Source organism: Paralichthys olivaceus, chromosome 12 (genome assembly GCF_024713975.1).
Source record: "Paralichthys olivaceus isolate ysfri-2021 chromosome 12, ASM2471397v2, whole genome shotgun sequence".
Lineage (NCBI taxonomy): Eukaryota > Metazoa > Chordata > Actinopteri > Pleuronectiformes > Paralichthyidae > Paralichthys > Paralichthys olivaceus.
In genome coordinates this window covers 8,454,515-8,476,374 of record NC_091104.1, presented here as the reverse complement: position 1 = coordinate 8,476,374, position 21,860 = coordinate 8,454,515, and the positions used below count along the sequence as shown (strand labels likewise).

Genomic DNA, 21,860 nt, shown 5'->3' with positions numbered 1-21,860 from the left:
ATCACTAGTACGATAATTTTTCAATCCCGGCCAATGCAACTTATCTTAAGCCATAATTTTAATGAAGGCCAAGCAGTGAGTATAAAATTAGTTGTTAAATTACTGGGCCTCTGCCTGAAATCTCTGGACGATAACCTCAGTGTTTCCTGCTTTGTCTCTTCATAATCTGATTCCTATAGGTGCTCGCTCACTGTCTTTTTGATTAGAAGTAAAGTTAATAACCAATTTCTCGTTAAACCTGGACACGCTACATTGAGTAATTTATGTTTTTATTCAGAATCATAAATCTGTACGGGAATCAAAGACTGTACCCTTGGCCGACTCATGCACCATCTGTGAGAGTGATAACCATCTTAGGTTTTCTATAGGAAGACAAGACCAAGTTGACATTATCAGTATGGACAGGTTATATTGATGTGCGGGCTAACTCCAGTTGGCTTTGACTACATGACGTGATAATGTTTGCTACAATTAGCCACAAACGTTTATCAGCAAACTGTGATATCTGACTCTTTAGCGCTGTGCGACATGCACCCAATGAGAGCCCTCTTCCTCATCCCACGCAACCCTGCGCCGAGACTCAAGTCAAAGAAGTGGTGAGTGTATATCTTGATAATTGTGTCGCAGTGAGAGCAACATAAATAAAATGAGGACAGAAACTCAGTGGATGCAATGCGACTGACCATGGATATATACAGCCTGTTGTTTCTGTTGCACCAACCTTACGAGAAAAAAATATCCCATTTTAACCTCATGTGTGCAGGTTTATATCTGTTAAACTGTCTTTTATTAGTCGTTGGACATACATTAATCATTCATATCATGTATGCACAATGACGGTTCAAGTTTTTCATTTGCGTAACTGCTGTACGCTCGTGTGGTTCCAGGTCAAAGAAGTTCCAGTCGTTCATAGAGAGCTGTCTGGTGAAGAGCCACGGCCAGAGACCCAGCACAGAGCAGCTGCTCAAGCACCCGTTCATCAGGGACCTGCCCAACGAGAGGCAGGTCCGCATCCAGCTGAAGGACCACATCGACCGCACCAAGAAGAAGAGGGGAGAGAGGGGTGAGAGAACGGCAGACGTGTCGATTTTTGGGGAGTTTTATTTACGCAATGAATCACTGGATCCTTTATGAGTGACCTATCCAATACGCAGACGTGGCATATCGGACGTTCAACACACAGAGGTGGAGCTGTGAGGTTGAGATGTAAAAGACATTTACACTCAGATCCATATTCTCACACATTAATAGTTAATGAAAAATAAAAGTGACAGACTTCATTCCACTCCACTACGTCACACAAAGTGTCTGAGTGATAGATTGACACTCGCACACAGAACAGAGCAGCAAGAACCACATTTTCCGCTTTAAGAAACGACACACTGCGGGGTTGAAATGTCTTGTGATTGCTTTGTCACATTCGCAGCACCAGTCTCAGGAAGAGCTGGGACGCTTCCAAAGCCGTTACGCTTTCAGCCCCGTTTGCCTGAAAGAGCTCAGAGCGAATGTTCTCCATCTCGCTACACACACAGTAAAATTACAATTTATACTCTTATTCAAAGTGGCTAAAAGAAAGTGCCCTGAAGGAGTGAGGATCTGGGAATGCCAGGATCGTGAGCTGTTTAGTAATGAGCGGAAGGAGTTCAAGTGAAACGTGCAAATAATGAAGTGGAATGGCTTCGTTCTCTGTTGGATTTTACCTAACTTACTCACTCTGGCTTTGTTATTTAAATTCTTTCCGTCTCTCCGTTCCCTCAGATGAGACAGAGTACGAGTACAGTGGCAGTGAAGAGGAGGATGAAGAGAGAGACATGGGTGAACCAAGGTCAGTATCTTCACAGATCTAACACATTCGCCATCTCCTCACTGACTCAAACTCACACCTGTCTTCTCATTGGGTCCAGCTCCATCATCAACACCCCCGGGGAGTCCACCCTGAGGCGGGACTTCCTGCGCCTCCAGCTTGCCAACAAGGAGCGCTCGGAGGCGCAGCGGCGGCAGCAGCTGGAGCAGCAGCAAAACGAGGAGCACAAGCGCTTACTGTTGGCCGAGAGACAGAAACGCATAGAGGAGCAGAAGGAGCAGAGGCGGCGGCTGGAGGAGGTAACCAGGAGGAGGTTAAAGTGCAGCCATGACCGATGGGTGGAAGCATGTATTTACAGAAGCTTCCACAGAAACCCGACATAAGTAAATACAGTATATTTGAGTTTGCAGATTGGCTTTGCACCAGATAGGATCGGTCATTAGTCACAGAACAGTATCGAGGATAACTTGAAAATAACCATAATCAAATTCATCAGAACATTGAAGAGCCAGTGGAAGCTCTCTGCTCCGCTCTCCATGCTGTCGTCTCTATTGCACTTTTAGACCTATCTGCAAACATTATTTGTCCTAGTTCTGGTTGTTGAAACTTAAAAAACACTACATTCACCATTTGGTAGAAGCTGAGAGAGGGAGCGACACACACACACACACACTCACACACACGCTCACTAACACATACACGCAGCCTTTCCCCAGCATCCCTCTCTTAGTTCCAGAAAGCAGGCTTACAGAAGGAAATCCTCTGCCCATAATCAGTGCACTCTCTCTGGGTTCCCACCAGGGTTTGCCTCCCAACGCACGGCTAAGCACCATGACTCGACTCAACCAACATGACCTCTCCACTCAGGGCCAAGTGACTGTGGTTTTAAGTGTGTGTGAGGCAACACATGTTTGTGTATTTGGACAATTCCCTCTATTGTTAATAGAAAAACAAATGTGCACATCAAAGTTTCAACATTTGATTCTGCTGCGACTTGATTTCTTAACTGTTGAAATGGACAGTTCATTGTGCGCCGCGATCCTGAATCCCCTTGTGCTTCTTGTCTCCCGACAGCAGCAGCAGCGAGAACGCGAGCTGAGGAAACAGCACGAGAGGGAACAGAGGAGGCGCTACGAGGAAATGGAGCAGCTCCGCAGAGAGGAGGAGAGGAGGCACGCGGAGAGAGAACAGGTTGGTAGATTTTTGGGGGATTTTTAAAAACCTATTGTAAATATCCAGAATGATGTCACAGAAATGTGCAACGTGATGATGTTGATTCTAAAATCTCTCATTCGCCCTTAAACTCTTGTTTTCCCCCGTCTCTTCTTTTGGCTTCCTGAGTCACTTGAGCACTTGTCTCCTTAAATTACCTCGGGGACATATTTTTCTAACCTCTTTTTTTTTTCAATTTCTGTTTTAGACACATAGAACTTGAACATTTTCAATCAGATGTGATACAGTTGCGCAACACAAAGCCCAGGGTCCCATTTCCATTAGTCGTTAAATGTCACTTTCTGTTTTTCAGCTGCGGGGTTATTGCACAGGAAACATTGAAACATTTCTATCGGATTAAAAGATTAATTTAATTTTAATAATTTTAATTTAGCCTAATTTTAGTCTGGCTGCAAATGAAATGTTAGAATTTAAATGTAGAAAAGGTCTGTGTCGATCATTTTTGAGTTTAAGAAGTAATGATCCAGAAGAGGAAATTAATGTACAGTATATCTTAATGGTTCAGTGTGTAGAATTTAGTGACATCTAGTGGTCAGTTGCATGTTGCAGCTGAACACCCCTCACCTCACCCTCTCTTTCCAAACATAACAGAGTGTGGAAACCTTCAGTTGTCATAAAAACTCAAAAGGTGTTTAGTTTGTCCGGTTTGGATTACTGTAAAAAAACATGCCTGCCTCAGTAGAGAGGACCCGCTCCCGATTCAAATATAAAGTATTTCAATGTAAAGGGCCCATTCTGGGGTAAAGGAAACAACAATTAGTACAATTTAGATGAAACATAGTCGTGAAAACATCACTATGATTATTTTATATTCAATTTCTGCCAATAGTTGTTACTGTTCTTTATAGTTATCAAATTTTCGTAATAGTTCATGTTCTCTGATGAGGAGAAATGCACTCAGTCATTGTATTTACTATATAAGGTCTCTAGGACAGCCCTCTTCCACCTGCCCAATATTATGAAAATGAGAAACATCCTGTCTCATAAGTATCCTGACGATCTGTCCATGCTTATGTTGCCTCTTAAAACGTTCCTCTTGATCAAGCTTCCTTTAGTTATGCTGCTTTAGGCCACTGCTGAGGGCACTGTACATAATGAGGCCAGACAAATGGCTGGACTCCATGACACTGCTCGTGATTAGATCCGCTGAATGCTGTGATATTTTATGATCTCTTCAAAGCCAAAACTGTTGAGCGTTTGAGCTGTTCTGAAATAACACTTCAGTAATTCTCAAAATTATATTGAATTAACACACGTCTCTTCAGATTAGCTTCTTGGATTTTTACCCTCACGATGAAAAGATAAATCAACGGTTAGCATTATTGGATTACAATACTTCATTCACAGTGTAAAATGATTATAACGATCCTATTAGGTTTTTATTATTATATGTGCAGACCAGAAACCTTTATAGATGTAGAGATTTAAATATCTGCTGGTCCTGTTTGTTTCTCCCACTCTGCGGCTGTATGAACTGTAGTTTGATGGTTCTGTTGTTCATCTTTGCCGCAATTCTCTCTCGTGTCCTCTCATTGAACTAACTGCTGCTCTGGTGTGTATGTTTTATCTCTTTCCTGCTTTATCTCTGATACTCTCCTCCCACGCTTTACTAGTGGTTTAGAAATATATCCTCAAACCTCTCTTCTTCCTCCATCTCTTTGTCCTGTTGCCTTTGTTTTGCATTACAGTTGTTCGAGAATGCAAAGCTTCATCGTGGCTTCTGAGTCTCATCTTCTCTCCTCATTCGCAGCCACCTCTGGAGATTATCTTCTCTATTTCTCTTTCTATCTCTGTGTTCTGATGTTCACATTTCCTGATTTTTTTACTATTTCTCTGTCCTCTTGGTGCCTCGCTGCTCAGGAGTATATACGTAGACAGCTGGAAGAGGAGCAGAGGCAGTTAGAGATTCTCCAGCAGCAGCTACTGCAGGAACAGGCGTTACTCATGGTAACCATAGTCCTCCCACGTCACCACTGCCCCCCATCTGTGCTGTGTGATCCCCATATCCCCACTGCATGTGCCCGATTGGCAGTTGAGGAACTGACTGTGAGGGAATTCACAGTCTGAGTCCCTCAGCGCGATCGCTACAGATTTTTAGGAAAAACATGAAGTTGAGATGCTTGACTTGTGTTCATTCGGATCACTGATTGCATGTACAGATCCGTTTAGTTGGCTGGATCTCAAAAGATTCCTCAGAGGGTGAAGAAGAACAGTTTTGATCAGCCCCAAATTATCTTGGCCGAGACAACCTGCAGAAATTGGACATTGATGTTTTCCAGAGAGGATGTTTCTTTCATGGCCTTGTCTGGTCCAGGACATAGGGGGTCCAGGGGGCAACAGTTTTGTGCTTTATTGGTGCAAGGTATACAACAGAGAGTCTTGCAGTATTTGTCCACTGCTCCTTTTGAGATCCAACCCAAACAAAGGATTGATTCCAAACACCAAAACCCAGGGATGTGTTGTGGCTTCATTCTGCCAACCTTCCTAGTAACATCCCGAACCCCAAAAGTACCAGAAATGTTCTACCCGACTTTAACTGGTCTATCATTTCAATTCTGGGACCTGAACCTGTGCAGGACCGAGAAATGCTGGAGCCGGGAGACACAGACCCGATCAGCACCAATATTAAATTTTACATTCAATACCAAATTTTTTAAATTGTGTCCCTAATTTTTTTTTTAAGTGTGTGTTTTTTTTCATGTTTTACCCATATGTGTGTTTATCTGTCTTGCATGGTCTGTGAAAGGGAGATACAGTATTTGCAAATATTTGAAAGATAACACAAGTCCATCAAGTATCCTATTGGTAATTTACAGCTTATGTGTATACTAAGCTGGTAAAATCCACACATCTAGCATATTTGAGTAAATACTGAGGATTATTTGCAACTACTAATTTTCTCACTGCTGATCATTAATGGGTTGAATATTGTGTAACAATAACTTCTCTGTGTCTGTGTTGATCTGTGACTCCCTCTGTGTTTCTCTCTTATCATCTCTTCCTCACGCTCGTAATCTTTCTTTCTCTCTTTCCTCCCTTCCACATTCTCTCTCTCTCTCTTTCTCTCTGTCTCTCTCCCTTCCTCCCTCCAGGAATACAAGCGTAAGCAGATAGAGGAGCAGCGGCAGGCGGAGCGGCTACAGAGGCAGCTCCATCAGGAGCGAGCCTACCTGGTGTCTCTGCAGCAGCAGCAGCAGCAGGAGGGAAGGCAAGCAGAGAAGAAACAGCTTTACCACTACAAAGATGTCATCAATCCTACAGACAAGCCTGCCTGGGCTAAAGAGGTAAGTCTCCATCGTGCATGAAATACAAAAACATGCATGTGGATCTGAAGACGTGACTTATCTCTTAAATGTTTGGACTCCTTGTGCACATTCACATACCAGTGGACTTTTTGTGTTGTTAATTTCTTATTCCACAGGTCTCACGAGATGCCATGTTCCTGTAAGAGTCTGCACATACTTGAGAATTAATGCTGCTGCTTACTGTGATGTCTATATTCTAAGTGTTTGTTATGTCACTTACCTTCCTCTGACTCTGACTTCTAGGTCCAGAAGCAGAAGCATGCTCATGGTAACCCACCCCAGTCGCACCTACGACATCACCAGTCATTCAACCAACCAGTTTCATCATCTTATTCTCAAGGCCAACCCAGATCCCAAGCCCCTAGGCGAACCCAGTCCCACCTCTCCACCCACGTTCCCCATATCTGTATTTCATCTGACCCCAATGAATCCCCAGAACTGGCACTGAAGCAGGAGATAAGTCAGCAGGTCAGGGAGCTGAGGGCTCAGGAAGTCAATAGGAGGAGCCGCAGTCCAGGGAAGAACCAGATACAGAACCATGCTGCTGACCAAGGACCCATTAAGGGCCCTACAAGGAACTATTTACATTCTAGTCCAGGGCCAATGAGCCAGTCTTATTCAGTGCACAATCCTAGAGAAAGGGCTATCTCTGCACCCAGTAAGGTAGGCATCATGGGGCAATTGTCTCCAGACCAACACTTTAAGGCCCTTCCCCTTCATCTTCAGGCGCAAGGACAGATCCAGATACTCCAGTCTGGATCAAAACATGTTTCCGACCCTGCTGTCAAACCGGTTAGTCGCTTTACTCGTGCCCGGTCGCACTCACCCTGCCTTAGAGTAGATGTAGATATAGAACCCAATGATCAAAAGTTGGAAGGGGGGAGGCTGGCTGTCAGCCTCACCAACATCCACAACCTCAATATTCCCTCTGAGAACAAGTTCCCAGTTTTTTCCTCTGATGAATCCCTCTCTGAATCCTGGCCTGAAAGCACTTTCTGCTCATCCCCTCTCAGACAAAATAACTCCCTCTCACCTGACTCCAACTGGGGCAATCTCCTCGCCCCTGATTACAGTCCCCGCTTTTCCCCTACATCACCTAGAGACGGAGGAGCTAGGAAGAGAAGTAGCTCCTCTATGTCTGACCTCTCTCCCTCAGAAGCGAGTTTCACACTGAAGCCGTCTAACCGGCAGGACATTTATCGAAAATCCTCCGAACACATATCAGTCACCCCAACAAACTCCCGTGTCAGGCCTTTATCCGCACATTTTCCACATCCCATAGTTCATTAAAACCTTTTTCCCTTCATCTCTCTTTACAGCCTTTCCTTTGAATTATAGACCCTTCTTGAAAGCAAATATAAATAAGAACAACCACAGACACACATACACATACACACACACACACACAAACATGTTTGTACTTCTATAGTTGTGATTGAAATAACTAATGCAGTGACGTTTTAAACCTGCCTGTTTGGTATGGGCTGTTTACCAAGGACCCATAAACTGCATTCTAGTCCAGGGCCAGTGAGCCATTTGGTGACGCTCGACTCAGTATGCAGAACCCCAAACTGGAGACCCACTTGTTGTCGTTATTAGTGTTTATTAATGTTAAACATATCGCCTGACTACATCACACTTAGTTTGTGCATCCCACACACAGACAGGCGGAGTGGAATTCGTAGACATTTACATTTACATTTAGGGCATTTAGCAGATGCTTTTGTCCAAAGCGACTTACAATAAGTACATTTGTCACAAGACTGATTAATTCTGCAACTACACGATGAATCCTGACACTGGGATTCATCCAACACTTGGGGTGAAGTCCTCATAAGCAGAAATATACATCCAGTGCATACAATTCACAAACATACACACTTTGTACATTAAAGATCTGTAAACAAATATATCCACATTTATCTCTATCAAGCTTGACATTACGTTTGAAAATACTCTACATTGAATATATTTGATGCTGGTGATTGCAGCCTTTATTCTGAAACCGTAAAAGGGACGATTAATCGGATAAAGTTTTTCGCTCTGATTTTATATTAAATGTTTTTCATGCGTGCAAACATAAGTTTGAATCATTTACTTAATTGCTGTTTTTCATAAATTGCTAAATAAAAACTATTATTCAGCACAAGGCATTGCAGCACCCGTTCCCCATTGACTGCAAGGCACTGCCCGGTTATTCACATTTTATTAAACTTATTGTGCATCCAGATCGCACCAAATATAACACTACACCTCCTCAGGCCATTAACAACACACAAGCCAAGAGTGACGCTGATAACAGTTTGCGAGATATGTTCCACATACATACAGAGAGACATTGTTATAATAATCTACTGGGACGGAAATCCAGAGGAGAGGAGCAGGGATCATCTAATATCCCCCAATTAGTCAACCTCCGCCCTGTATTAAGCCCACACCCTCCCAGCCCCATTGTGACCCTCATCACCCCATACCCCACAATGCACCATGGCAAGCCCTGCTTCCTGACACTTCGGTGTCTGTGTCATCAGGGACACCCACCCACACCAACTTCCTAGTAGGTTAGTCAACCACTCGATCAAATCCAGGCTTGGTGATGGGTGCTGGCCAATTGGTGACGGGATCCTTCTAACAAACAATGAAGCCTTTGTCCTCCATCTCTTTTTCTCTGTCCTTTCTTTGCGTAGATGCAGCCACGGCCATAATTAACTTCCTCCAATGCTCTTTTTTTTCCCTCTCTTAGTATCTCTACCATAGCAGAAAAAGCTTTTGGGTGGTAGACTTGTGACAAAGACTGAAGCAGCACTACCCAAAAGGTTTTTCTCCTGTGAAGGGTTCCTCTAATACTAATCTTTCTCTCTCTTGTAGGTCAGCTGATGTTAATGCTAACTTTGATCACACACTGCGTCCACAGATCAAACTCTTCGATCGCCTGAATCACCAATTGTTTCTTTTCCATCGGTTCTCCGTGCGTTGCTCTTCCAAAATGAAGAAATAAAGTTCCCCTGAGTATTAGATGTTATAGTTGCCTAAATGTAGTTGACTCCCTAGTGGGTAACTAACAAAGATTTGAGGAAGGACACAGTATATCATACTTGCTCTGACCCAAGTCATAATCTTGAGTAATTCCTCTAAATTATGAGCTCATGTGGAAATACAGAAAGCTTCCGAAGGGGATAGTTCTCACTGCACACGCATGTTTACCTGAATGGCTATTGACATTATGCTCTACTGATCCATGACTCAAGCCTCCAAGGGCCGTTGAGTAGATTGGTTATAGTGAAAAGTGTGATTGGGGCAGCTGGAAGCATTCCTCGGAGCCTTCTCTTGCTGCACAGCAGATAATCTCATAATCTGATTACCCTGGCAAGAGGAGCTTTTTGCCTTCCTCACACACAGAGATACGGTGCGTGTTGGATTTGACACACATGCGCACTCCCAAAACTTGTAGGAAACAGTCAACTCAAACGTTTAAGTGCACAAACAGTCAATGGTTTCATATGTCTGCCCTTGCACCCGCTCAAATCCATGATTGTAGTCTGAATGTGGTGTGGTGCTGTAGGAGATTAGAGATCAGTCTTGACCTTTCCTCACAGCCACCAGACGTTCTTACTCCTCAGCTGTATGTGGGACACATTAGTACATAAACAGATGGGGACAGAAAACAATCAAAAGACAGATGGTGGTAGAAAAAGAGGAAAATCTACAGCCAAAACACATTGGCACCCTCAACTTCCGAGTTCTATGATCAGGGATTTATTTTACAGAATGCTGGGGTTGTGTTATTCCTCAAGAGATACTAAGACAAGTTACAACCAATATTTCCATTGAATTCCTCGGTTCAAGTTCGATCTTGAGTCACAAACTTCTAAGTATTTATATGCTTCTTTATTATAAAGCCGTGCAGTAACTTGCATGGCGGCTTCTCCTTCATACACCATGGCATGTTTATAGTTAGTGAATCACCTGAGGCAAAAGCATCTGGCAAATGAATAAATGCAAAATTAAGTTCAAAGATGATTGAAAATACATCAGGCAATGTGAGAAATCATAAACATTCAGTCCAGATCTGTTACGTGTCACATTGTGGTTGTTGTCCCACAGCGCGCGGGGACGTTGAGACGGTCTGGTGGCTCGTAGGGATGCATGGGGTGGGGGGTTGCGTTGATGCCCAGAGTGGATCGAGCGTGGTGATTGGTGAAGTGCTGAAGTGCTGAGTGAGTGACAGTGGTATGTGACCTGTCCCAGGTGGAGGAGCGATCTAAGCTGAACCGACAGAGCTCCCCAGCGCTGCAGCACAAAGTGTCCAACCGCATCTCCGACCCCTCCCTCCCTCCCCGCTCCGAGTCCTTCAGCAGCGGGGGCATGCAGCCCGCCCGCACCCCACCCATCCACCGCTCCATCGAACCACAGGTGTGTGTGTGTGTGAGTGTGCAAATGTGAAACGGTGGGTGTGTTTCCTGGTGACCACAGTGTTTCCAAGCAAATAATAAACATACTTCCTTGCTCCTTGTGCCTTATAATTATAAACGTTCTTGGCTTCATATTCGTCAGTCTCTCTCTTTCCCTTTCTCTCCTTTTCATCTTTTGTCTCTTGCATGTCTTCTTGACATATTCACACATTTTAATAATTATCCTGAAACTCCACCCCCCCCCCTCTGCTCTGTTATCTATGCCTTTTTTTCTGTTTCTGTCTCCATCTTTACCATTTTCTCCCGAACTGTCTGGCTCTCTCTCCACCTCTACTATTCTCCTCCATCACTCCTGCCTTTTTCCTTTTTACATTTTATTTATTTCCTTTCTCTAAACCATACTCCACTCAATATGGCTCCATCCCACTTCCTCTCCTTTAATCCTCTGTTTCTCTATCTGTGCCATGCTCAACCTCCTCCAATCTACCTGACTCCTTCCCTTCACATCTTCTCTCTCCCTCTCCATCCCTCAGATGGCTCACCTTGTTCCAGTGAAGACCCACTCCAGCTCCATGTCCGGCTCTCAGTCTCTCCAGGAACAGACGGGTTCAGTTCTGAGTGAGGGCGTCACTGTGGGGTCCCCCAGGCCCGAGATGCCCCGGCAGAACTCAGACCCCACCTCTGACACCCCGGGACCACAGCTGCGCATCACTGGCAGGGAGGAACGTGATCGGGAACGAGACAGAGAGCGCGATCGAGAGCGGGACAGGACTGCGTGGCTGAGAGAGGAGGACATTCCACCAAAGGTGAGTCAAATTCAGAAAGAAGATTTCTGTAGGTGTCACAAAAAACTATGTAAATGTTGTTTATTTTATTCATTCAAATCAGCCATTACACATACATCAAAGATTACAACAAATAATTTTAGATCAAATTCAATCATCCAGATTTAAAAAACATTTTGCTGGCAAAAATATGAAATCGTTAATATCCAAACAAGCCTCATCATGCACATCAAGGTAATCACATTCCAGTGCTGATTCGATTACGTCTAGTTTTTCATCATTTGTTCGGGTTTTGAAATTGACTGAGGCTGTGATGTATAATTTCACACACGTTATCCTCTCCAGTCCGATGATGTAAATTAAGTGATGTTGAAATTACAGCGAGAGGAGTGGGCTTTGCAGGGATTTAACAAGCTTGTGCAGAATTTGAAAAATGCTGCCGGGATTAAGCTGTTGACTTGGAAACACAAACACGATATGAAATGCTTCATTTTCCACCCCGTGATTTTAATTCTGATTAGACTTTGTTGGCATTCTCAACCGGGGCAGGTGTATCATTTACAAACCAGTCAACGGTGATATGATATCCCTTTTGGAAAACGTCATTGATCCGAGCTCTGAACTCATTACGAGGGGATTAAACTTTGTCTGGGTGTATTTGCGTGTGTTCAGGTCCCCCAGAGAACAACATCCATCTCCCCAGCCCTGGTCAGGAAGAATTCCCCGAACGGAGGAGGGGGTCTGGGCCCTCGCACAGGTTCTCAGCTCATACGGGCCAGGTAAAGCTCACATTAGCACACTCACACCTCTGAAGTCCAAACTAAATCTGAAGTCACAGTTATAGCATCAATCATCCATTAAGCCACTTGCACCTTTTTTGTATATCTCAAAACACAATATAATGAAATATAAAAAAGTGCTACTTTTACAAAGACTATAAAAGTGAACAAAACTGTTCATAAAGAGAGAAAACACTTATCTCATTCCTCAACTGGTGATAAAGAAGCAAATGTTCTGTCAAACTGCCTAAATCTGTTTTTTACACCATAAAAGTTGCAGTTTATCCATCTTTTGTTTTTATGAAATAAATCCTCTGCAACTTTATTATATAATAACAAAAAAGGGGCTACATTAGCAAATACTTGCATATTATCGAAAGCGTTAGAACTATGAAAACATAACGAAGGCGGTAAATCTTGCATTTCTACATTGTATATATCTGTATGTTTTATAGAAATTGGTATATCATTTTAAAGGATCTGAGAATTAGTGAAACTAATATTTTCTTCCTGTTGCAGTAACCCAGACCTGCGGCGCTCTGAGCTCTCTCTGGACGCCATGCTGCAAAGAACCTCCTCCAACTCGTCGTCTTCCTCCTCCCCTTCATCGCAGGGAGGCTCAGCTGAGAGGAGAGGTACAAACACACACTCTCTCAAACTCTAAAACACACACGCACTCACCCAAATACACCTTCACCCTTGTTTGCGAACAACTAAAAACTGGTGTGTGTACGGGAAACACACACGTACACCGACACGGCGTCGGTGTGTTTCAGAGACTATCAGCAGGACTTTGTCAGTCGCAGTTCTGCTCTGATCAACCTGTCTGATGTGCCCTGTTGCTCTCCGCCTCCAGAGAGACAGGGGAGAGGAAATGAGGGAGGGAGATAGAGGGAGGCGTAGAGCGATGTGTCAAACACCAGGCCGGAGAGATTTCTAAGATATGCATGGATCTCCCTCTGACAAACACGTGGCATAAAGAGAAGTAGAGGTGTGGTCAGGCCGTAAATATTCCCTGAAATGTAAAAGATGAGAAAGATAGTTTGAAGAAAAATAGTAAATAGCCTAAAATTCTTGATGATTGCAGTGTGATTTCAACAGTAACAGTTTATTTTTAATGAAATCATATTATAGGACACATTTAGACTGAAACCTTTTAGACAGATAAACGCTTGAACCCTTTTTAAACTAATCTCTTCAAATCACCACTCACTTTTGCTGATTCTGACAACGCTTGTTTTGTAGGTCGAGTGTGTAATTACTGTCTTGTTGTTAGGTCAAACCAAGCAGGAAGGATCCCCTCCAGGAGCCAATCAGGAGGCAAAGTCCAAACAGGAGGAGGGCCGTGAATCAGCCAGACCCAGCAGACCTGCAGTGAGTCACACACACTCACAAACAAACAAACACACACTCACACACACACACACACACACAAACACACACACACACACACACTCAAATCAAAGCAATCTCCTCTCCGGGAATCTTCTACAGGTCTCTCATCCACTTTTTCCTGCTATTCATCTGGTTCTGTCTTGCTTTCTCTCCTCCTCTGCATCTCTCTCTTTCTCCTCTCGTTCTTCAGAGCTATAAGAAAGCCATAGATGAGGTTAGTGACACTCGAGTCCCCTTTCTTTTTTTAATCCTGGTTTTTCCTTTTTGCCTCCATCTTCAGAGACCCTCTTTTTACCCTGGCATGGTGGAGTTGCTTTCACAAAACAATGACAGTAACTTTGAAACATCAGGGGGTGTGATTGGCGGCAGCGGTGCATGTGTGCTTCTACACACGTACCTGAGAGAGTGTACGTGGGCGCGTGCTAATGCGGGTATATCTGCGTGTGTGTGTGTGTGTTAGAGACCTGTTCTGACAAGCACCTGAACACTCTCTAAATCTCTTCTCCTGTTTTTTTGGTTTGTCACGGTTACTTGTCAGGAGGAGCTGGTAAGCCCACCGTGTATGACCCCCCCCCCCCCCCCCCCGCCCCCTGCCCCACCCACCACCTACACCTCCGTCTGCATGATTTGGTCTGATCCATCGGCAGGGTTGAATGGGGAGGGAGAGGGGGGGGCCACGGGTCAGTTGGAATGGGAATGATTGGGTGGGGGGGGGGGGGTTGCGGAGTGATGCTGCGCTCCAGTAGAACCTCCAGCCTGATTATCTGTCTCGTTTCTTTTTTCTTCTTCTGACCTGCTTGTGATGTGGTGAGGGAATGAAAGTGCTCGTCTGTGATCACTCCGCATTTCACAAAAAAATTTGTGTCGCTAAGCCCCAAAAATAAAGTGGTCTCAGATAAGCACTCTTGTTCCAGGAAAAGCTGTTTTTACAGGCCGGGATGTTTTTGTGTGACGACGGATCAGTCGGGTGTGTCGAACTCTTTGCCCTCCTCTGCTCCCCTCTCGCTCTTGAATGTAAATCGGCCCCTTTGTTTCTGATGATGCAGAATTGAATGACTTTGCTCGTGTCTCCTCTCCTCTTCTGTCTCTACAGGACCTCAGTGCATTGGCGAAGGAACTCAGAGAGCTGAGGGTAGAGGAGGGCAGCAGACCTCCAGTCAAGGTAATGTATGAGGATGTATCTAATAACGATAAGAGGCAACATTTCATAACCTAATATATCTATATCAAATGATTCCTTAAATATCTCCTAGTAACCGAGATTTTACTATTTCACCGTAATCTTTATTATAAATAACCATAAATAGAATTAAAAAAAGAGAATGAAATCTATATTGAACTCTGAGTAAGAAATTAAACATGTTTTTTACTAAAATGTAAAAATAAAAAATATTTTCTTCATTGTTGTAAAACAATCAAAGATTTCATATCAGCAAACATAAACGGTGAAAAGCTCATTTTGACTCATTTTCATAGGGCAACCCAAAATCTATAATGGATACCATGTTGGACACAAAAACAACACATTACTTCAAACTACTCTACTCTTGGTTTCATTTTTTCTTTACAGATCTCTGACCAGCCGTATCTAAAAAGGTTGTTTTGCCTTTTGAACTTTTGCAAAATGATGGTAATCTCTGATGAATCTTAAAGAGAAATCCCAGAGTTTGCAGTACTTTGTACATCCAACTGTAGATTGATAACATCTTGAGATCAGCTGCATAAAAATATATTTCACATTTTGTGTGTGTGCCTGTGTGTGTCTATGATGCAAAAGCGCTCACTGGTAAGAATTAGCTCCATATCACTACTAGTGGTCAAAAACTTTAATCATCTGAATGATTCCAGTGTCAAAGCACAGAGATTTTGAAAATGAGTCCAAATGAGTTTGGGATTTAATTTAACTACAACCCTGATAAATACAGTCTTATCACGGAGCTGTATCCCAGAGGGTTTCTGAGCTGTTCTCTTCATCAGACATTCATTTTTACCTGCTCCTCTGATAAAGGTGACAGACTACTCGTCCTCGAGTGATGAATCAGAGAGCAGTGATGAGGACGGGGAGACAGTGGGGCATGATGGGACAGTAGCTGTTAGTGACATCCCCCGCATCATGTAAGTCGTCTTTTCTGTATTTTTTTTACAAGCTGGACCTGTCAGTGTCCATTTCTGTTAAGATACCTATGTCCATCCCACTAGCTTGTCACGACAGATTTTAACAGGATTGCTTTTGCAAATGATCTGATCTATGTCTATTTTTTTTGTGTGCGTGTGTGTGTGTATTTGTGCGTGTGTGTGTGTGTGTGTCCTGCAGGCCAGCGGTGCAGAGTAGCGGTGAGTCGTATGGAGGGCTGACAGAGGACTCTCTGGGAGATGCCTATAATAGCTCCAAGGACGGCACTCTAGTGATGAGAGAGGTGATGATATGTGCACACACACACACACACACACACACTTACACACACAAAAGCCACCTGGACTTGAATGAATCAAACAAAATGTCTTCATTCACACATCTTTTATTTCTACTCATGTCCTCACTTTCCTGTAAACATATATGTGTGTCTCTCAGGCAGAGGAGAGGAGACGAGGCGCCCACACTGAGAGCAACGGGTTTGGGAATCACAGTAACCACGGTAACCTACCTGACCTTGTCCAGCAGAGCAACTCTCCGTCAGCCACGCCCACCTCAGCCCTGCAGGAATTGAGCGACATGGCCGAGGTCAAACAAACAACGCACGCACACACGCAAGCGCACACACACACACACACACACACACACACACACACACACATTAACACCCTTTCCTGGATACAGACCAATGAATGAAACACAGGTTAATAAAAAATAAATCTACAAATTCAAATCAAAGACTAAATTTTAAAGGACACAAATTTGAAAGAAAATGTCTGATGTTGATTAATATCAAAATGTTTTTATTTGCAGTTCGGCGTGGGTGGGTCCAAAGCCTCTTTTACCCCATTCGTTGATCCTCGTGTCTATCAAACATCCCCAAGTGACAATGACGATGAGAACTCGGCGGCAGGTACAGAAAACCTACGGAAGCTTTGGTCACATAGTTCACTAGCATCTGTTTTATAATAAAAGAAAATCAAACATTTCTTCATCTCTTTTCCCATATTTCTCTTCTTCTGTGGTGCCGCAGCCATGTTTGAAAATGAGCTGCTGAGGCAGGAGCAGGCTCGACTAAACGAAGCCAGAAAGATCTCCGTGGTCAACGTCAACCCCACCAATATCAGGCCGCACAGTGACACGCCTGAGATCCGCAAATACAAGAAACGCTTCAACTCGGAGATCCTTTGTGCTGCACTCTGGGGTGAGAGGCTGCATCTTCTGTCCTCTCCACCACAGAACAACATCCCCACCTCTGTTTGTGTGTGTGTGTGGATCTCTCTGTGCCTCTAACTCTTGTATGTACTGTGTGTGTGTGTAGGTGTGAACCTGCTGGTGGGGACAGAGAATGGTCTAATGCTGCTTGACCGGAGCGGACAGGGCAAAGTCTATAACCTCATCACCAGAAGGCGCTTCCTGCAGATGGATGTGTTGGAAGGGCTCAACGTGCTCGTCACCATATCTGGTAGGTCTGACACACACTTACACACACATCCACCATATCTGGATTGATTTTTATGCCTCTGTGCTGGCAGAAGCCAATTAGTTATGTTTTCTGGTTGTTGGTTCTATATTTGCGAACATGATGTCAAATGTCAAAGGTCATGGTCACTGTGATGTCATTTTTTGCTTTGTGAACATGAGATCTCAAGAAAGCCTTGAGAGAAATTGCTCAAATTTGGCAGAAATGTTCACAACATGTTTTTGGTCTTTTGGACATGATATCTCAAGGCTGCCTTTCTGGAATTTCTTCAATTAACTGATAGATCTCAGTGGTCAAAGGTCGCAGTGACCTCATATGAATCTGGAAGCAAGATTGAAACAGCACAGGTTGGGGGAGGCATACAACTGCAGTGCGACATTTCTACTTTTAACAGATGTTTTCTATTTAACCCCAACAATGTGAAACATAGATATACCAAAGGAAAGGCATGAGCACTACCGTCACCTTGTTTTTCTTTTTTGAACCTCCTGTCTACCACATAAAAGACAGACCATAGCATATATTATTACCTGTCATTATATGAATATTCCCAGGAAAAGAAAAGGCCTGTGTATTTTTCTAAAAGTAAAAATCTAGGAAAGTCCTAGGAAATCTGCCTTTGTTTGTGCTGTTTACGTCTGAATACGTTTCTTATTGACTTTAGGTTTTGCCACTTCATCCGAGTGAATTTGATCTCGTGTCTCTTTCTCCTACTGTCCCTCCTCTCTCAGGGAAAAAGAATAAGTTGCGTGTCTACTACTTGTCCTGGCTGAGGAACCGAATATTACACAATGACCCTGAGGTAGAAAAGAAGCAGGGTTGGATAACAGTTGGCGAGCTGGAGGGCTGTGTGCATTATAAAGTTGGTACGTGTTTGTGCATGCTTGTTTGTCTATGTGCTGACACGCTGATTCTTTTAAGTGAGTATATAATATTCTGCATTCAGGAACATACACATTTATGCATTGGTGTTAATAACGTAAACACACAAAGACTTCATATATAGGTAAAATGTAAACTGTGAATTTAAAATATAAAGCAGCTTTCAGAACAGTTTTTTGTTGTTGTATAAGTGATCTATTTTTCTTTCAACTGCATTTTACCTTTAGTATTTGATGCATCTCAGTACGTTTAATGCTGTAAAGGGAAGTTGATTTGCAGCCCAAAAATGAGCTTTTAGAATTATATACTGGTTATTCTAACAAATTGACTTTTTGGCAGATCTTCCCCTTCATGTTTTTAATCTCATCAAATGCAAAGAGATTCAGACCAGTTACCCCTTTAGCTTTAGCTTAAGGTTTACAAATATGGTCCTAGTGTTAAGAAGCTTTCAACTTGAATAAATAGTTTAATGTGCATGACGCTTTTCTCTGTTGAAACAAACATTAAAATAAATCTGAGTGAACTCAGCATGTATATATACGTCTTTATGTTTGTAGTAAAATATGAGAGGATAAAGTTCCTGGTGATCGCTCTGAAGAACTCAGTGGAAATCTACGCCTGGGCTCCCAAACCCTACCACAAGTTCATGGCCTTCAAGGTATGAAAATGATCACTTCCCTCCCCCCCATCTCCTAAACTCCTTCATCAGCCTCCAACCATAGGTAACTGATACATCTCTTGCTTTCCAGTCATTCACCGAGCTGCAGCACCGTCCCCAGCTTGTTGACCTGACGGTGGAGGAAGGCCAAAGGTTAAAGGTCATCTATGGCTCCAGCGTGGGCTTCCATGTCATTGACGTGGACTCGGGCAACCCTTACGACATCTACATCCCCTCACATGTAAGTGCGGAGCTGTGTGTTTGTACATTTCTATGTGTGCGTCTGTAAATCTTCAATAAACTGTAAAATAATAATAATCCTGAAATCAACATATTTTCAAACATTTTCCCCCCATGTCAGTTTTCATTTAGTTAATATTATTGTCCCTTCGTCACTCATGGGAGCGAGGTAGATCATCGGTACTTTTTCTGTTTGCGTGCTTGAACACATCAGTTTTTGGTTCATGCGTGCAGATTAGTGTTTTTTCCATGGTGGCATCACTAATCGCATGCTTTTACTCCAATTAGTTCAAATGCCAAACTCCTGATGATTTTATGGCCAAATTTCAGTAAATCTAAACCACTTATTACAAAGATGAGGACACGCAAATGTGCCAACCTTCCAAGTGGACACACCATGGAACATGTATTGAAATTTTTCATGACCTATCATCCTTGCTTCCTCTCTCTCCTTTCCTGACTTCTCTCCTCCAGTGTGCCAAACAGACGAAGGTGACGTCCTGCCCTCCACCTCGTAGACTAGATCGTTAGATCCTTAGTTAAACCTCATAGAAGATGCAGAGAAGCACTGTGTCCACCTCCAGTACAGTTCATTAGTGTAGACATTAAAGGATTAACTTCGCTAGATTTCGGTTTGTGTGAATAAAATTCATCTTACCCACAGCAGACGTCACTTTGACACATGGAAATATGTCTTTGCTACGAGGAGATGTTTCAGTAATATTTATTTTATTTAAAAATGTTCTTTTGAATCTCAGCAACCAATCAATAAGTTACGTTACAATCTCATATTTAATATGTGTGCAGTAAGCTACTTTATTAAAGGAGACATATGATGCTATTTCAGTTGATCGTTCCTCAAATGTGTTTTTATCTTCTTCGTGTATGTGTAAGTTCTGCAAAGATAAAAAACAAAGTATGCGGTAAAAGGAAGCTCCTCTCCTCTGCAGAAAAGCCTGAAGCTCCAGAAACACCTTGTCAGTTGTCATGTCGATACTTGTGCAACATTCCAACAAAGTCATTTAAGAGCCGTGTCTTAATTGACTGGGCTGCTTCCATCAGAGGACGCTGCATGTGAAGACCAATTGCGTCACAGTGGCACATTAAGACTGTCCCTTTTTGAAGGCTTCAGTCAAATGTGTCCTTCGGTCCTTGAGAAGCAAAGGCTCCAGTGGGCGGGTCCCTCCGAATCTAAGATATCCCAGAACTCATCACTTCGGCGACAAACCGTTTTTAATGGCATTGGCAAGCAACGAGATGTAAGAAGTGCTTAAGTATCTGGTCTTCAGCTCAATCGAACAGCTTGTTAAAAAACAAGGAGGCATTCAAGTGTTGTCATCACATCCAACTGCAGCTCTGTTGCAAGGCAACAAGAGGAAGGGCGGGACGAGCTGGTGACGCCAATCACAGAAATTCTCTGTAGATTAAGACACAGCTACAGCCAGAGCCGGGGCCGACATCACAACAGAGAGCGCCAACTGGCCAATCAGAGCAGACTGGGCCTGAAGAGACAGGAACTAAAACCAAGTGTTTCAAACAGAGGCTGACAGAGGAGCTGCAACAATGGACAATATGAGGACAGTGATGTGTTTTCTGAACATTAGAGCCTGTTTCTTTTTTTCCTGTAATAACACAATTCAAAATTATGAAACTGAAAATGAGCAGAATATGTCTCCTCTAATGTGGTCAGGGAAGCAGTACGTATATGTGCCATTTTTAAAGCTTCTTGTGGGCTAAGATTAGTTTTTTTCACAACCGTGTCACTAATTTTTTGTACTTACTGTATATGATACTTGTCGTGCTCCATATCTAACGTTGCTCTGCTGGCTCAGAGAATCAGGTTTGTCCTACACTTTTAGGTGCACAGAATCCATCACTGTCCATATGTGTGTGTTATCCTTCCCTCCTGATGTTACTCCTGTTAATTAATGTCGTAGAAAAAGTGCCATCATTTGTCGTTTAGCTTATTTTACGGGACAAACGCGTCTCAGGTAACGATCCAAAGTTTGGACCTTTCGATGCTCCTGATATTTGGCAAACTGTGGATAGCTCTTTAGAGGATTATGCCACGCACATAGAAAATTAAATGTAATAAAAAAAGCTTTCTATTGCAGTGCTGAAACATGTTGTACTTTAATGCAGATGGTGGCAGATGGTGCTTTTATGTTGAGCAGATGTTATTGAATCCTGACGAATCTTGTTGCGTTTGTATCTGTTCTAGATCCAGAGCCAGGTGATGCCCCATGCCATCGTGGTGCTGCCAAAAACTGATGGAATGGAGATGCTGCTGTGTTATGAGGACGAGGGTGTTTACGTCAACACCTACGGTCGTATCACCAAGGATGTGGTGCTTCAGTGGGGAGAGATGCCTACCTCTGTTGGTAAGTCCCCCCCGTGTATTTAACTGTGTTTGGTTCATTGAAATGGATTCCTATAACAGGGGGGGGGGGGGGTCATTAAAACATCTTACAGATACACTGTTCAAAGATCAAACTCTTTAGTTATGAGGTTAAAATAAGTGCAAGGACAGGCCATTACTGATTTCAGCATCTGTGTGGGTGCGCCTGTGTCGCAATACAAAGTGTTTTGAGGTATCTAAGAACTGAGCTTATAGGGGTTCATTTAAAGTTACAGTGTGAAGAATTTTGTGATATCTAGTGTTGAAATTGCATGTTGCAGCTGAACACCCCTCACCTCACCCGCTCCTTCCAAACATGACAGAGAACCTGTGGTAACCTTTAATTATCATA

General features: G+C 43.2%; 1 protein-coding gene across 22 annotated transcripts in view; it reads left to right on the top strand.

The window, feature by feature from the left end:
• Nucleotides 1-21,860, top strand: part of tnika (TRAF2 and NCK interacting kinase a) — a 56,479-nt gene that overhangs the window by 30,568 nt on the left and 4,051 nt on the right. The window contains exons 9-34 of one of the 22 annotated variants that reach the window (XM_069535917.1): nt 518-596; nt 888-1,063; nt 1,759-1,825; nt 1,905-2,103; nt 2,879-2,995; nt 4,898-4,984; nt 6,130-6,321; nt 6,586-7,134; nt 10,591-10,755; nt 11,288-11,560; nt 12,212-12,318; nt 12,838-12,953; nt 13,595-13,692; nt 13,904-13,927; nt 14,807-14,875; nt 15,722-15,828; nt 16,028-16,130; nt 16,286-16,435; nt 16,661-16,760; nt 16,881-17,051; nt 17,169-17,312; nt 18,062-18,196; nt 18,770-18,870; nt 18,962-19,111; nt 19,585-19,602; nt 21,332-21,491. In XM_069535917.1, coding sequence (XP_069392018.1) covers nt 518-596; nt 888-1,063; nt 1,759-1,825; nt 1,905-2,103; nt 2,879-2,995; nt 4,898-4,984; nt 6,130-6,321; nt 6,586-7,134; nt 10,591-10,755; nt 11,288-11,560; nt 12,212-12,318; nt 12,838-12,953; nt 13,595-13,692; nt 13,904-13,927; nt 14,807-14,875; nt 15,722-15,828; nt 16,028-16,130; nt 16,286-16,435; nt 16,661-16,760; nt 16,881-17,051; nt 17,169-17,312; nt 18,062-18,196; nt 18,770-18,870; nt 18,962-19,111; nt 19,585-19,602; nt 21,332-21,491 — 3,657 coding nt within the window. Of the gene's footprint in view, nt 1-517; nt 597-887; nt 1,064-1,758; nt 1,826-1,904; nt 2,104-2,878; nt 2,996-4,897; nt 4,985-6,129; nt 6,322-6,585; nt 7,699-10,590; nt 10,756-11,287; nt 11,561-12,211; nt 12,319-12,837; nt 12,954-13,594; nt 13,693-13,903; nt 13,928-14,806; nt 14,876-15,721; nt 15,829-16,027; nt 16,131-16,285; nt 16,436-16,660; nt 16,761-16,880; nt 17,052-17,168; nt 17,313-18,061; nt 18,197-18,769; nt 18,871-18,961; nt 19,112-19,584; nt 19,603-21,331; nt 21,492-21,860 lie in introns of those variants that run through there. The other 21 variants (XM_069535921.1, XM_069535924.1, XM_069535919.1 and 18 more) reach the window with 21 other exon arrangements.